Below are 15,579 nucleotides of genomic sequence, written 5' to 3' on the forward strand. Positions count from 1 at the left end.
ACTAAGTATCTGGCAGAGAAAAACCAGAGACAGAAGGAAGACTGGGAATTTCTGGAGAATAAATATCAATCCTGTAAAAAGTCTCCATATAGGAGCTCAGTAGTGTTGAGTCAAATAAATAAGGAGTGGCACTTCCACTAGACAGAGCAATCAGTAAACCCCTCAATAAATTATCCTGTTCCAGTCATTTAGTTGCTATATGCTAATTGCAACATAATTACTACCAGGAACCAAAATTATGCTTCCTTATCCTCCTACAAAAATAAGCACTAGTCTATTCAGCTATCTAGACCTCTCACAAGGAAACATTTCCTACCAAGAAGCTAGGGGGAACATCAAGTACTGTGTGAAAGATGGTCACAATCAGAAGACATCTAAGAGTCCTGTAGCAAGGGTCCAACTCTGAAACTACTGTATCTAATCATGGAAAATTTAATCTGAGGCTTCTGCGTCAATCATCTAACAACATTCAGAAATAAATACCAACAGCCAAGAACAAAAAGCTTTGGGCTTAGTTTAGCTGAGGTTTTACTCACAGACCTAGAGTGTATAGTTGGAAATAGACTAGACAGATACCTCCAGAAAGGCCTTAAGATATACATTTCTGTTATCCAAAAATATAATGGTCAGGGCTAGGGATGTAGCTCAGTGGTTTGCCTAGCAAGCATGAGGCCCTGGATTCAAACTCCAGCACCAATGGAAAAAAATGTATGTGTGTGTGTGTGTATAAATAAGATGGTCAGAACAAACCCTTCCCTCCTTTCAAAAGCCCAACTACTAAGTAATGGGTCATCATTGTAGGACTCACTGATATAAGGGGATGAGGCAACATAATCAGAATCACTGCCCTAGAAAGACCTTTACCAAAACCAAAGACTACTAAAGTCTTATTCAAAACATCCTATTCGAAATGGTGGTTGGCTACTGTATACATAATATACTGAATACAATCCCCCTCTCACAATGAGTTTTTTTTTCTTTTTTTTTTTAAAAGAGAGAGTGAGAGAGGGAGAGAGAGAGAGAGAGAGAGAGAGAGAGAGAGAGAGAGAGAGAGAGAGAGAATTTTTTTAATATTTATTTTTTAGTTCTCTGCGGACACAACATCTTTGTTGGTATGTGGTGCTGAGGATCGAACCTGGGACGCACGCGTGCCAGGCGAGCGCGCAACCGCTTGAGCCACATCCCCAGCCCTCTCACAATGAGTTGTATATCTAATCTCTTTCTGCAGTTTCTTTAATGTTCTAAATAGAAACATGTTTTCTAACCCCAATAAATTTTTACAAAATAATACCTAAATACTATTTGTACACTTCTATAAGATACATACAATGATAGGATCACTACTAGGCTGTTTTCATTAATAATTCCTAAGACCTAAATGATATTTTTAATGTTCATCTCATTGATAGAGAGGCAGATATGAACTTCCTACACAATGAGCAAGTCATATCCTTTCATTAGAGTTGAAAGAAATTATAAAAGAAAGTTGTTCTGTTTCTACAGGCAAATTGTGTGGCTTTTTTGTTGTGCAATTATTATTGACCAGGAAGTCACCACTATAAACAATACTTGGTCCTTGACTCCCTATCTTAACACTGCACAGGTTTTTAGTGGTACTCCTAAATCAACAAACAAAAATCACTGCATGAGTATCCCTTTTATATACATACATACATACATATATATATATATATATATATATATATATATATATATATGGAAGAAATGTAATATGATGGTTAAAGTACAAATAGAAACCTCCCTTGCAGTTTTCTTCTTTAAAGGTCTCACACAAACATTAGGTTTCTGTGTCCCAGACACTATTTTCCACAACTTAGTAAGGCTAACCAAAGAGGCAGGCAAAACATGGCTGGCATTCCCTATTCTTCTGAAAAATGTGTGCCAATGAGCTCTGCATTGTTTCTCACTCAAAAAGAAGAGCCTTTCTGTCTGGCCTCCTCCAATGGCAAGCCCCAGTCTGGAAAAGGAAGAAAATGGCACTGAGGAGCTTGGGAGATGGAGCATATCCAAAGCTCTCAGACAAGACTTGAACCTATGACCTTCACTGTGTACACAATAGGCGGGTGAGAGGGACCGGTTTATCTCTGCTGCAGCAGTTCTCAGCCCTGGGGTAGCACTCCCTATAATGACACGACTATTGTGTGTGGCAGCAGAACAGTCATCTCCTCACAACAGCCTAAACCAGCTCTCCTCCCCCAAGACAAAGCAGCAGGGGTGAAATTAACTCAAGGATGCAGACCAAAGCCTAATACAGAAAAGAGAGGCCTGTGGGGGTTTGGGGACTCTCCTTCACCCCTGGAGTTCTGGACACATGGCTAGAAACAGACAGGCTTTTCTCCCCCATCTTTCCCACTCTCATTTAGGTAGGAAGCTGCTTCTTAGAGAATTTAATCATCTGTGATTTGTTCAGAAATATTCCCCCTGAAGGGCTCTGATCTCTCCACCCTGTGTGAGCCTAATTCCTAGAAGCTGAAATGACTGTTTGCTGCTGCCTGTTTCACAAACACACATTAATTGGTCAGATGTGTCTCCTCCTCCTCAACCCCAGAGGGAGGAAGGAGAATCTGAGCAAAGCACAAGAGATGATCCAACCGTAATTACACATAAAGGGGAAAGAGAGCAGCGTGGGTTTTCCAAACAGGACAGGGTCACAAATCCTCCCGGGGGTACAAGGATAGCAGTTAAAGTCCAGGCCCAGGGATCCCTCCATCTTGAAGAAAAGAACAGGAGTAAATGTGACCTGAAGAGTGGAAGGGGCACACACCCATTACCTACTTACAGCGCGCTCCCAGCCACCTTGCTCCCCCCTCCTGGGCCGCGCACACATCCTGTTTCCAATCCTTGGCTCTGAAGCCCCCTCCCCAACTCCCTGACTGGCCCCAGTCGCCCGGGGCCCCCTCAACATATCCAGATTCGCCTCAGAAACTCTCTGGCCTGCCCTCACAACCTTGCCAAACCCTAATTCCCTCCTGGGCACCCCTACCCTCAGCCAGAACCGGCCCCGGCCACGCTTTGAACTTCACCTCGCGCCTCTCGAGGTCCCCTCCCCCACCACGCAACGACCCCCCTTCCAGCCCTAACACACCTTCCCCTCGCTCCGCCCCGGGCCCCCAACCCCCACTTCCTCCGTCAGGCGCCACTGCCCGCGGCCCCCCTCAGCCCCCGGCCTCCTCAGCACCGCCGCCTCTCTCCTCCCCCAGCCCCGGCTCCACACAAAGCTCCGGACTCACCGCGCGGCCGGTCCCGGGAGCCGCCACCTCCGCCCGCCCGGGGCCCCGGGCCGTAGAGCCGCCGCTGCTATGGGGCCCAGGCCTCCATCCGTTCCCGCGGCCCCTCCCCCCACCCCACCCCGGCTCCGGCTCTCCGCCCCCTCCCCGCGCCGCTCCGCCCCGCCCGGCCGGTGCCGCTGTGTCCGGGGCCGCGGGTCCCTCAGCCGCCGCCGCCACCACCGCCGCGATCCGGGACAAGCAGGGCCGCCTGGAAGAACCGGATACTGGACTATCGGGCCTTCGGATCTGGACTCCGTGCTGGTGTGGAGTCTGGAGCGGGTGAGCGCAGGGGAAACCCGGAACCTGGATGAATGAGCCAAATCCTAGGTCTCGGAATGAGCTGCTACTGGGAGCCCGGATTAAAGTCGAGTTCCGGGAATTTGGAAAACCCGGCGAGCCAGTTGCAGCAGAGATAAACTCGAAGAAATCTGGGTTGAAGAGTTCTAACCTAACGCTCCCTTCTCGCTCTCTTCTCGTGGAAGGGAGAACTCTTGCTGAACCAGACTTCTCGCAGAGGTATCTCTGAAGAAGTACTGTACCATAAGTACATAAGAGCAGTTCGGTAGATGTCCTTCAGCCGTGGGGAGGAAAAGGGCCTCAGGTCTGAACATAAACATCAACAAAGGGCAACCAGAGCTCATGTTGGTTTCAATCATTTTACACCTTCATTCAGCAAAACCCCTCACTTTTAATCCTTTGTTCTCCTAGGTTTCTTTAGGTTTATTACTTGTTTTCCTCTACAGAGTACCCATTTCTAACCCTTCAATATCTCTTTCAGTATACCATACTTTTTGGAGGGTGTGGGGGGTTACTGGGGATTGAACTCAAATCACTGAGCCACATCCCCAGCCCTATTTTGTATTTTATTTAGAGACAGGGTTTCATTGAGTTGCTTAGGGTCTCACTTTTGCTAAGGCTGGCTTTGAACTCCCCACAACCTCCCAAGCCTCTGGAATTACAGATTAGCGCCATTGAGCCCGGCTCAGTTCACCATCCTGTATCATAAATTTTGTTTTTTATTTTCTGATTTTTTTTTTTAAAGAGAGAGAGAGAGAGAGAGAGAGAGAGAGAGAGAGAGAGAATTTTTAATATTTATTTTTCAGTTCTCGGCGGACACAACATCTTTGTTGGTATATGGTGCTGAGGATCGAACCCAGGTCGCACGCATACCAGGCGAGCGCGCTACCACTTGAGCCACATCTCCAGCCCTATTTTCTGATTTTTCCCCCCTTACTGGGCACATGCTAGGCAAGCGCTCTACCAACCGAGCAACATCCCTAGCCCTTATCTTATTCTGTCCTCATCTAACAGACCTTTTTATTGCTATAGATTATAACTTTTGTCTTTATTTATCTGCCATTCATATCTATCCAGCACACTAGTACACAGTAAATATTTTTTAAAAAAATATATATTTATTTTTTAGTTGTCATTGAACACAGTATCTTTATTTTATTTATTTATTTTATGTGGTGCTGAGGATCGAACCCAGGGCCTCGCACATGCTGGGCAAGCGCTCTACTGCTGGGTCACAAACCCAGCCCCGCAGTAAACATTTTTAAGTGAACACTCTCACCCATCACTTGTGAAACATTATACTCTTCACAACCTTCTAAGACTTCCACCTTCTACCACAGCAAACAGAAATTTATCTTAATCCTCAAAGTTCCACACTACTTAGCCTATTATGTCCTTCCTGTGTGCATGACCATTTCATTCTGCTTTGCAGATCTTTCCTTTCTTCCTTTATCCTGAGGCTTCCTTCAACAGTGCCATTCAAGACAGCATGAGACTTAAGAGTTAAGAGTGAGTCATAAAATCCCTTTACTTCCCATCTCTATCTCCACACACACAAAAAAGGAGAGTGGGAGGGTTGACAGCTAAAAATGAACAATAAGCCTGTCTGGCCTAGGAAAACTAATTCCCCTTTGGTCCACCAATATCCCCATGATTCTTGGGACAGTTCAGGATCAGAACTGATCCTAAGTGACAGTAAACTTCCATTCTGAACTGTAGTAGTGAGGATTCAACTACTTAGTAGGCAAAAAAAGAAAAGCGTTTAGTGTTTTAGATTTATGTATGACTTATGTAACAGTTAAACATTTCAATAGTCATCTCCTACTAAAGGAGTGTGACTAACACTGGAGAGGACTAAATTGCAAAAGTAAAAGGAAAGGAGAATAAAGTTTTCTTCTCTCTCTCTGTCTCTCTGGTTCTGGGTATTAAACTCAGGGGCATTCTGTCACTAAGATACAATCTCAGCCTTTTTAAAATTTTGAGACAAGTCCTCACTAAAGTAACCCTCCTACCTTAGCCTCCCAAGTGGCTGGGATCACAGACATGCAAGAGAAAACATTTCTATAGCGGATCTCAATTCTTAGATGCTCTCAAACCTGAAAGACTCACTAAAAAATTTCAAGTGATCAAATGTATCATACAGTAAAATAATTTTAGCTATTTATGATGGCAAACATCTGCAATCCCAGCTGCTCAAGAGGCTGAGGCAGGAGGATCGAGAATACCAGGCTAGCCTGATTAATTTATCAAGATCCTGTTTCAAAACAGAAAGAACTTGGAGTGTAGCTCAGTGATAAAACACTCCTGGGTCCAAATCCTAGTACTTCAAAAGAAGAAAAAAAAAAATCTTAAAACCTTAAATCAGGTGTGGTGGTGCCTACTATAATCCCAGTGATTTGGGAGCCTGAGGCTAGATGATTGCAAATTCAAGGCTAGCCTCAAGAATTCAGCAAGACCTGTGTCAAAATAAAAAAAATAAAAAGGGCTGGGGAGGTAGCTCAATGTTAAGGTGCCCCAGAATTTAATCCCCAGTACAATAATAACAACAGTAAGAACAACAAAGAATCTTAAATTGTGACTTCCTGTACCTCTAGACCAAGGATTGGCAAACTATGGCCCAAGTAACAAACCAGAGTCGCCACCTGTTGGTATGTCCCATGAACTAAAATGGGTTTATATTTTTAAATAGTTAAAAATTAATCATAAGAAATTGGGTGTGGTGGCACACACCTGTAATCCCAGTGGCTCAGGAAACTGAGGCAGGAGGATCTCATGATTCAAAGAGCTTCAGCAACTTAGCGAGATCCTGTTTCAAAATAAAATATACAAAGGGATGGGGATGAGCTCAGTGAGTTAAATAATCCTGGGTTCAATCCCTGGTATATATAAAAAAAAAAAAATCAGAATAATATTGATACCCAGGACCTCAAGAAAAGAGAATATTTTGTGAAAATTTGAATTGAAGATTATGTGAAAATTTCAATTTCAGGGTCTAAATAGTTTTATTCGCTCTACCAGTGTTCATTTACTTATATTATCTATGGATGCATTTGCACTACAACAACAGAGTTGAATAGCTGTAACAGATTACATGGCCAGTAAAGGTTAAAACATTTGCTGTTTGGTTCTTTCCAGAAGTTTGCCAACCTCTGCTCTGGATGAGCACTGTCAGAACTTTTGCAATGGTAGAACTGGTCTATACTAGTGCTGTTCAATTCAGATGTCGCAAGCCATATGTGGCTACTTGAACATTAAAGATATGGTTAACAGTGCTTTAAGAACTGAATCCTTCATTGAAATTTATTTGTGTGTGTGTGTGTGTGTGTGTGTGTTGCTGGGGACAGATTTCAGGACTTTGTGTATACAGGCAAGCATTCTACCACTGAGCTACATCTCCAGTCCTGAAATTTAAATAACCACCACCTTTGGCTAGTGGCTACCATATTACACAATATTGCTCAAGACTCCTCTCAAAGAGAAGAAATTTGGTGTCATTTTTTGCTTCTCAGGCCAACATCTCACTCCCTTTCTGTGACATACCTCTTTATGGATTCTCAGTACCTCTCTCCCTCAACATACCTCTTTTTCTGATTCCAGGTTAGGGTCCATTTACTAGGATTTCTTTCTAGGCTCTACCATCACGACTGAAATCCAAAATCTAATCAGTTTTCCAAGTTTCATTCCACAAATTAAGCCACACTATGTGCGCAGACATAAATAGAGATTTATACAAGTTTCTTTGTTTTAGAGGACAGGGCAGTGGCTATGTAATTTCTTCACTGTGTGAGAGAAATAGAAATGCCCTCCACAAGCCAGAACCCTGTTGCTGCTAGTGAATGGATCACCTCCCTCTGAACACATTCACAGAAGCTGAGAACAGCAAATGTGCAGAATCTCAAGGAAAAAAATTCCTTTACCACAGAACTGACTTTCTTCCTCCAGGCCTAATAAACTGAAGTTTACTGATTTCTCTAGTTTTATAGATGCTTGCTTTTTACTGGTCTCTAGCAAAGGCATTTAAAAAATTACTAGATTAAATGAAATCCACATAAATGGGCTTTAGTAGAGATAGTCGTTAAAATGGAAAGATATTAAGGTTTATAACTCATAAAAGCCTGTAACTTTGTAATTATTTATAAAACTAATCTTTAAAGCATACATTTTTCACACTTCCTAGGAAAAAAATATTTCTGTAAAACTCCAGTTTAAGAAGAGAGGGGATACCTAATTTTCTTTCTCTAGATAAGCTATAGGAAGCAAACAAACAAATAATGCCCCTAAGTCCTTACTGTATTCTAAAATGTCTCTTACAAAGCCACTAAACCCTGGCAAAGTCTCCTGTTTCATATGCAGCTACTGTGAACTTAAATAAGTGAGACTGAGTCCTGCCTGCGGGGGGAGGGGGGGGGAGTAGAAGGAGGAAAAAAAAAACAAACTTGAGATTCCTTTAGGTACTATACACAAATTGATAGCCACTGAATCCAGCCATACAAAAGGGGGCACAGATATTGAAACTGTAACAGAAAACCAACTCAGAAACTTGAAACTTCTTTCAGGGCTAAACTATAAACTATCCCAGAGTTAATAAGTTCAGAGTAAAATGTTGTACAGTCTATTCCCAAGCAAGTTTGCACTCAGGCTGCTAAGAATTTCCAGTACGCTTTAAATTATACTATTCATCTTTGAGCAACTGAGGGCCATATTCCCTCAAGCCTCTCCCACACTTCCTTTCCATGTCTACACAAGTAAAAGAGAGACCTTATACTACACTACCATGAGAACTAAAGACAGGCTTTCACAGGCTAACCACGAAAAGAAGTTTCCAAGTCACTCTGCCATTTATTCATGTGGCTCCAACTGCATATTTTGAATGCTAAGGTGGGTTCTTGTAAAGTTCTTGTAAACTTTCTTATCACAGCATACAAAATGGTTGTATAATACAGTCTGTTAAAGCTCTCAATATTTTTCTTAACATACAATCTATCCAGGTGGAACATCAATCCAGACTCCTCTGTGTACAGGTCGTCTTCAAATAAAAAGCAGAGAAACTTTTTTGTTTTGTTTTTGTTATTGTTTTGCTGCCTAGGCTCCTTATCTCCTTTCTACCTTTCAGTTTTATTTTAGTATTAAGAAAGCCAAACAAGGGACTGAGGATGTGGCTCAGTAGTAGAGCTTGCCTAGCATATATGAGGCACTGGATTCAATTCTCAGCACCACATGCCAATAAATAAAATAAACGTATTGTGTCCATCTACAACTAAAAAAAAAGAAGGCAGACAAGCCAGATGTAATGGTACACACCTGTAATCCCAGGAAATCTGGATACTGAAGGAGGAGGATTCATAAATCTGAGGCCAGCTTCAACAAGTTAGCAGTTGCTGACCTGACTTAAAATAAAAAAATAGCCAGACCCAGTGGCACACGCCTGTAATCCCAGTGACTCAGGAGGCTGAGACAGGAGGATTGTGAGTTCAAAGTTAACCTCAGCAAAAAGCCAAGGCGCTATGCAACTCAGTAAGACCCTGTCTCTAAATAAAATAGAAAAAAGGGCTGGGGATGTGGCTCTGTGGTCCAATGCCCCTGAATTCAATCCCTGGTACTACTACTACTAATAATAATAATAATAATAAATAAATAAATAAATAAATGTTAAAAAAAAAAAAAAAAGGACTGGGGATGTAGCTCAATGGTAAAGCACCCTTGGTTTCAATTTCCAGCGCACACACAAACACAAAAGCAAGAAAGCAAGCCAGACAACTTCAACAACACAGAATTCAGGGTGGTAGTACTTTATGCCTTCATTAATAGTAGGGTCTCCAGGAGACTAAAAAGACTTTTTTTTTCCCAATAAAGAAGTGCCATTAGCTGTCCTTGCCACTTTCTCCAGAGGTTGAAAAGAAAAAAGAACATTGCATGTTTGCATCACCAGAATAGGAATCTGATGGGTTTTCCCTGGGAATCCAGAATAATCAGGCCCTATAGAACCAATGCTTATAGCAATGCAACAAGCAGGGTTCACAGTTGAGTGAACATCAGTGTATAATGAGTGGAGGCATTTCAATGCAAATAAATACTGAATATGAAAGATTAAAAAAAGGGGAAATTAATCTTTTTATAATACAGAGTACTTTTTCCTTCTCCCTCACTCTCTCTTTTTTAAGTCATACACATAACTACTAGAGTGAGTTGAATTCCTCAGTGCAGTGGTGGTGTTTTATAAAAAGCAGAACATACACAATTAAGACCATGGATTTCCTCACGATGCTAGCAATTGAGATTCTGATAACTCTTCAGAACAGACTTAGAAACAAAGTGCTTCACAAAGTCAGGCTAGATGGACTAGTAAAAATCTCATTTCAAACCTGTTTCCTGTTTCTAAAGCTCATAGTTTGTGGATGGTTACAAATAGTTTGGGTTTCAGCATTTGAGGGTATTTGGATGTACTTACTGAAGAGATTTTATTTTTTCAATTAGTTTTGAATTGCTCCATCCACATTATGCTTTTGCAATACTAACAAAATAAATTGGGCAGCTTCACACTACTTTAGTAGGTGGCTCTATCTCTTCCCAATCTGATCCTTCCTTTTCCTGACTTCTTGAACTAACGGAAAAAGTGGAAGTGCTTCTTCAGGTTATTTCTTTTGCTCCCAACCCAAATATAAAAACTAGCAAGTAAACACGGCCAATAAGGGTAACTCAGCTTTTCACTTTTCAATTAAGGGATGTTGGAACCGGTATGGTGGTGTATGCCTCTTATCCCAGGTACTCAAGAAGCTGAGGCAGGAGGATTGCAAGTTCAAGGCCAGCCTCAGCAACTTAGCAAGACCCTATCTCAAAATTAAGAAGTAAAAAGGGCTGGGGATGTAGCTCAGTGGAATAAAGGACCTCTGATTTCAATCCCCAGTATTTAAATTTAAAAAAAAAAATGTTTTTGAGATGCTGGACTCCAGCAAAAAGCTTGTTCAAAATATTTTGTGTCATCACAGGTTTGTATTATACTTAGGATTCCTTAAACATCCTACTACCCTTTCATTTTGAAAAGAAAAATTAAACCCAAGTAGTCCCTTAAAAAAATTGCTAACCTGGGTTAAGAACTTTCTTAGCTACAAATATAAATCTCAGAAGAAATTGTAATCTCCAACTTGTACTTTGTCCTTTTGGTACTGGGGATCGAATCCAGGGCCTCACACATGCAAGGCAAGTCTTCTATCACTAAGCTACCCTTTCCTCAGCCCTACCATAATGACAAAAATGTCAAAGACCTAGAATTTTTTTAAATAAATTTTTATAAATAGTGTATTCAAAGATTTTGACCCACTACATAAAGTAAGAATCCCAATTCTTTAAGAAAAATATACAGATTTCATTAAGAGTTTAAATTCTGAGAGATTCAAGCCTGACACCAAGTCTTTAGATTTCTACTGCTTCAATTCCAAAGGATCAGTGGATAGCAATTTTACTACACAAAACTCCACTATGCTGTATAGTTCCTTTTTTCCTGGGTCAGACAGCTTTATTCTGCTTCATTAACCCCTTCTTTGCTCCTTGATGGATCTTGGAATCCAGTTTCCCTGTAAGGAAGAAAAAAAAGTCTCATTATTTATTTCTTTAAATTTGCAATGCAAATATTTCATGGCCTCCCAGGTCTTCTGGTTACTGTGTTCCTGTCACATTCAATTATTTTGCTTTAGGACTTAGAAACTTCCAAACTTCAGAGTTTCATTTTGTAAGAATGAGAAAGCAGTGAGAACACTCTATATGGATGGATGGATATGGACTCATATGGATACATATACAAAGTATTATTTGTGCAAAGAATCTAATCTAAATCTTTCTAATTTTGTAGCTCCTAGAAAAGAAACAAAGTTTTTTTTTTTTTTCTGGGTATTTGATACTAAGGCAAAGTTTTTAAGAATATTAACATGTACTAAAGAAAGGAAGGTATTTTACAGAATGAGAAATCCATTCTGCTGACTTGTTAACTGGCTCAGCATAATGCATGAACCTTCTTTCACAGTGAGAAAATCAGTTCAACTCACCCCTTTGCTGTCTCAGACTTAATAGGGCAAGTGACCTGAAACAGTGGAATTGAATCCACATGAATGCTTTGCTGACAAAGGGCCCCTTTATCACCAGCTGAGAAGGGTAAAGGTCATAGGCCATAGGCCACATGACTCTTCTGTGTTAAACTTAGAAACAAGCAATTTTCGTGTTCCAGGTGATCCAAATGAGAGGAACTTTACTAATATGTTCTCTGAACTGTGATTCCATGGATCTACCAGGATAGCATTTGGTTCAGTGGTAGCTGCCTTTGAATCATCCACATCATAAAGAGAATCTTCAGAGTTCTTGTCTTTCTGGCCTGAGAAAAAAGCTTGCAATTTTTTTTTCTTCCACAAAAAGCCTCATCTAAGTCAACAGAAGTTGATGCTAAAAATAGAAACATAATTCAGTTCAGCTTTAGCTCTAAAAAATAAATAAAGAGGTGTGGGTATACAAGGGCACCCAGGTATACTTTGGGCCCACACCTATAACCAATGCCATTCATATGCTGTCATTTTCATTTGTTGGGCAATTAGGTATAACTGAAAGAACACTGAACTAGTAGAAGACCAAGGTTCTAGCCCATTGTCTCTGGTATTAACTAGCTGTATGATCTGAAGCAAGTCATTCAGCCTTTGGATTTCAGGGTCTCATTTGTCCAATTAAGAGAAGAATACATGCCCTGATTACCACACAAGGAGACTGAGAGAAAACCTCAGCCTAACAAATATTCATATTTTCTTAAATCCCCTTCCTCCAGTCTTTTGGAATAACACCTGCTTTTGGAATAACATTACATCTTCTTCTGGGCTTCCTCAGAAACTATCACTCAATGAAACCCTGAAGGCCATCAACAATACTCACAATGCTGTTGATTGGGCTTTAGAGCATAGGGCATTCCCAGGGTTTTAGGAGTTTTTTCATCCCATAGGCTGCCTGGCTGGAAACCTGAACATGTGCCAGTGATCTGGCAAAGAGCCTTACTACAAAGCAAGTTTGCCTTTGTATTCCTAACATTACCACAGTGACTGTCAAATGGTTGGTTTTCAATAAATGCCTTCATTAAATGACTAAAACAAAGAAGATAGATACTACAACTTTGTAACCCAAAGTAGCTGATTTCAAATAAACTTTATACACTGTAAAAGGTGGTGGTACACAGAAATAAGTATTGAGTCTCATTCAGTATTTTAGGACAAGCTAAGACAGAATTTAGAATTTCATCTGAGACTCCAGTCATCCAGTTCTCAATTTTATTTGAGACTCTAACTGCATAACCTTGAGGATGTTCCATAGTGACTCTTGTCCTCAATTTTTTTCAACTCTATAAGAAATTAGACTAGAGAGTACTGAAGGTCCCATTCAGCTCTATAATATTATGCCCTAAAATTGAAAGGTAAATTGGAAACTGGGCATGGTAGTACACATCTTTAACCCCAGCTACTAGTTGGTTTTTTTTTTTTTTCTTTCTTTCTTTCTTCCTGTTACTGGGGATTGAACCCAGGGGCATTTGACCACTAAGCCATAACCCCAACCCTTTTTATTTTTTCATTTTAAATTGCAGAAGCTAATTTCAAATTTGTGATGCTCCTACTCAGCATCTGGAGTCTCTGGGATTATGTGCTTCCATGCCTGCTAGTCCCAGTGATTCAGGAGGCTGAGGCAGGAGGATCAACAAGTTTGAAGTCAAGAATGGGTAATTTAGCAAGACCCTTGCCTCAAAATGAAATTATAAAAAATCGGGGAGGCTTCAAATGTAGTTCAGTGGTAAAGTGCTTGCCTAGCATGTGCAAAGCCCTGGGTTTAATTGAACAAAAGAAAAAAAAAGTGAATTGGAATAATTTGTTCCTGATAAGAAAAAAAGTAGGAAAACTAAAACCAGAAGATTTAAGAAAAATACAACTTCTGTAAATCTGTTTACTCAAATATAAAATGAAAGGAGGAAAAAAATCTCTATAAACCTGTTTACTCAAATATAAAATGAAAGGAGGAAAAAAATCTCTATAAACTCAGAATTGTTGAAATTATAGGTAACATTATGTGCTCTCTATATACAAGGCACTGTGCTAAGTATTTTACATATATTATGTAATTTAATCAAGTAACTAATTGTAATAATACAATTGTCCCTCAGAATCTGTGGGGGATTTGTTCCAGAACCCCAATGTATAACAAAATCCTCAGATGCTGAAGTTCCTTATATAAAATGGTGTTGTATTTACATATATCCTATGCATATCCTCCTGTATACTTTATTTATTTATACATATCAAAGATTGAACCTAGAGTGCTTAACTAACCCCTGAACCACATCCCCAGCCCTTTTTATTTTTCAGATAGAGTCTTGCTAAATTGCTTAAGGCCTCACTAAGTTGCTGAGGATAGCCTTGAACTTTTGATCCTCCTGCCTCAGCTTCCTGAGTTGCTGGGATTAAAGCTGTGTGCCATCACACCTGGCAAAAATTATTCGTAAATTCAGAATCCCCTGAAAAAGTAAGGGTGTTTATATTATTTATGTGGAGGCTTTGGAGTTGTTTCTTAGTTATGGCCTGTTTCACCCTAGAGTCACCATATAATCCCATGTAAGTCTATAAATGTATTGTATTCCTCATATTAAAAAAAAAGAAATAAAACTTTTCTTCACAAAGACTTACTGTATAAGAACATTCCAAATCTAAATTTCAGAAAACTCCTGTCTGATTGTGAGAGGCATCAAGAGGGATCATGTCAGGTAAAATCAACAGTAAATGGTAGACAAACTAATCACTAACTTTGATGATGATGTCATAAAATATAAGACTAAAAGGAGGAAGGTGATCCAAGAGGAACAAGGATTTCCAGGCCTTTCCCAGAGATTGCAAAATTCCAGGGATTACAAAATTCTTCAATCATTTAGTCTATCTAATAAAACCATACATGTGCCAATAATTTTTGAATTCTTTTTTTAATCAAGGACATCTTTGTAAACTTAATACCTACCAGAGTGACTGCCAATACCAGCAACTCTTGAGCCAACTATAGACAATGAAGCAAGGGACTCGGGCTTCTTATGGGAAAAGGCATATCCTCATATAATGGCTATTCTCAGATTGAAGGAACCCTGAGCTCTGAGTTCTAATTGATCTTGATCTTTCAAGACTTGGGATCTAGACAGTGAATCACAGTAATACCCAATACATTCTCTTAGCAGGAGAGAGAGAATGCTTAGTTCCTGTATTTACATTTAGTACCTAAAGCATCTCAGTGTTAAACCACATCCTCAATCACAATGCATAAAAGAATATCAAGTGCATGCACATGGGCAAGAAGTTACAAGAAAAAAAGTATTTGTCATCAATCCATATGACTCTCTAGGGATTTTTCACATGCTTTGAATAAAATAAAAGGCAGTATAGAATTTACATGTGTATATATAACATGTAGTTAATGTAAAAAAAAAAATTTCCAAGCTGGGGATAGCTCAGTGGTAGCACACTTGCCTAGCATATAGAGGGCCCAAGTTCAATTCCCAGTACCACACATACAAAAAATATTCCTTTAACTCTTTGAGTACTCAATCTATATACTCTACTATAATTAACTTTTTTTGCATTTCCTAATTTAAGCAAACATGAAGCCAAATGATGTTATATTGCACACTACTCTTTTCTGAATTATTTCAATTTCAGTGACACAAATTACTCCAAAGTCAAGAAAGTTCAAGTTTATATGTCCAAAAACATACATCAAATATACACATTTAATTTAAGAAAGATATATACACATGCACACATATGCACACACATACACACAAAACATAACATGTTAAATGGGGAATATTCTAAAAATTTATTTGCAAGTCAAAAGTTTGAAATTTGAAATATATTTCTCATAGAACCAATTTATAAAGGGTGATGAGGTTTCTAAGCATCTTGCAAAGAAACATTTAAACCACACTACTTTGGGGCTG

At 39.8% G+C, this 15,579-nt stretch overlaps 2 protein-coding genes across 11 annotated transcripts in view; both read right to left on the bottom strand.

The window, feature by feature from the left end:
- Znf609 (zinc finger protein 609) overlaps positions 1-3,848 on the bottom strand; it is a 226,295-nt gene extending 222,447 nt beyond the window's left edge. For 4 of the 5 annotated variants that reach the window (XM_078048886.1, XM_078048888.1, XM_078048885.1 and 1 more), the window contains exon 1: positions 3,252-3,404. The gene's annotated coding sequence lies outside the window, so the exon portion shown is untranslated. Of the gene's footprint in view, positions 1-3,251 lie in introns of all 5 variants that reach the window. The other variant, XM_078048890.1, reaches the window with a different exon arrangement.
- A 5,512-nt stretch (positions 3,849-9,360) lies between these two features.
- The window catches only part of Trip4 (thyroid hormone receptor interactor 4), a 74,318-nt gene continuing 68,099 nt past the window's right edge, over positions 9,361-15,579 (bottom strand). For all 6 annotated transcript variants that reach the window (XM_078048895.1, XM_078048897.1, XM_078048894.1 and 3 more), the window contains one exon: positions 9,361-11,158. In XM_078048895.1, coding sequence (XP_077905021.1) covers positions 11,091-11,158 — 68 coding nt within the window. In that variant the 3' untranslated portion in view covers positions 9,361-11,090. The remainder of the gene's footprint in view (positions 11,159-15,579) is intronic.

This window comes from Ictidomys tridecemlineatus, chromosome 5 (assembly GCF_052094955.1).
Source record: "Ictidomys tridecemlineatus isolate mIctTri1 chromosome 5, mIctTri1.hap1, whole genome shotgun sequence".
In the NCBI taxonomy this organism is placed as follows: domain Eukaryota; kingdom Metazoa; phylum Chordata; class Mammalia; order Rodentia; family Sciuridae; genus Ictidomys; species Ictidomys tridecemlineatus.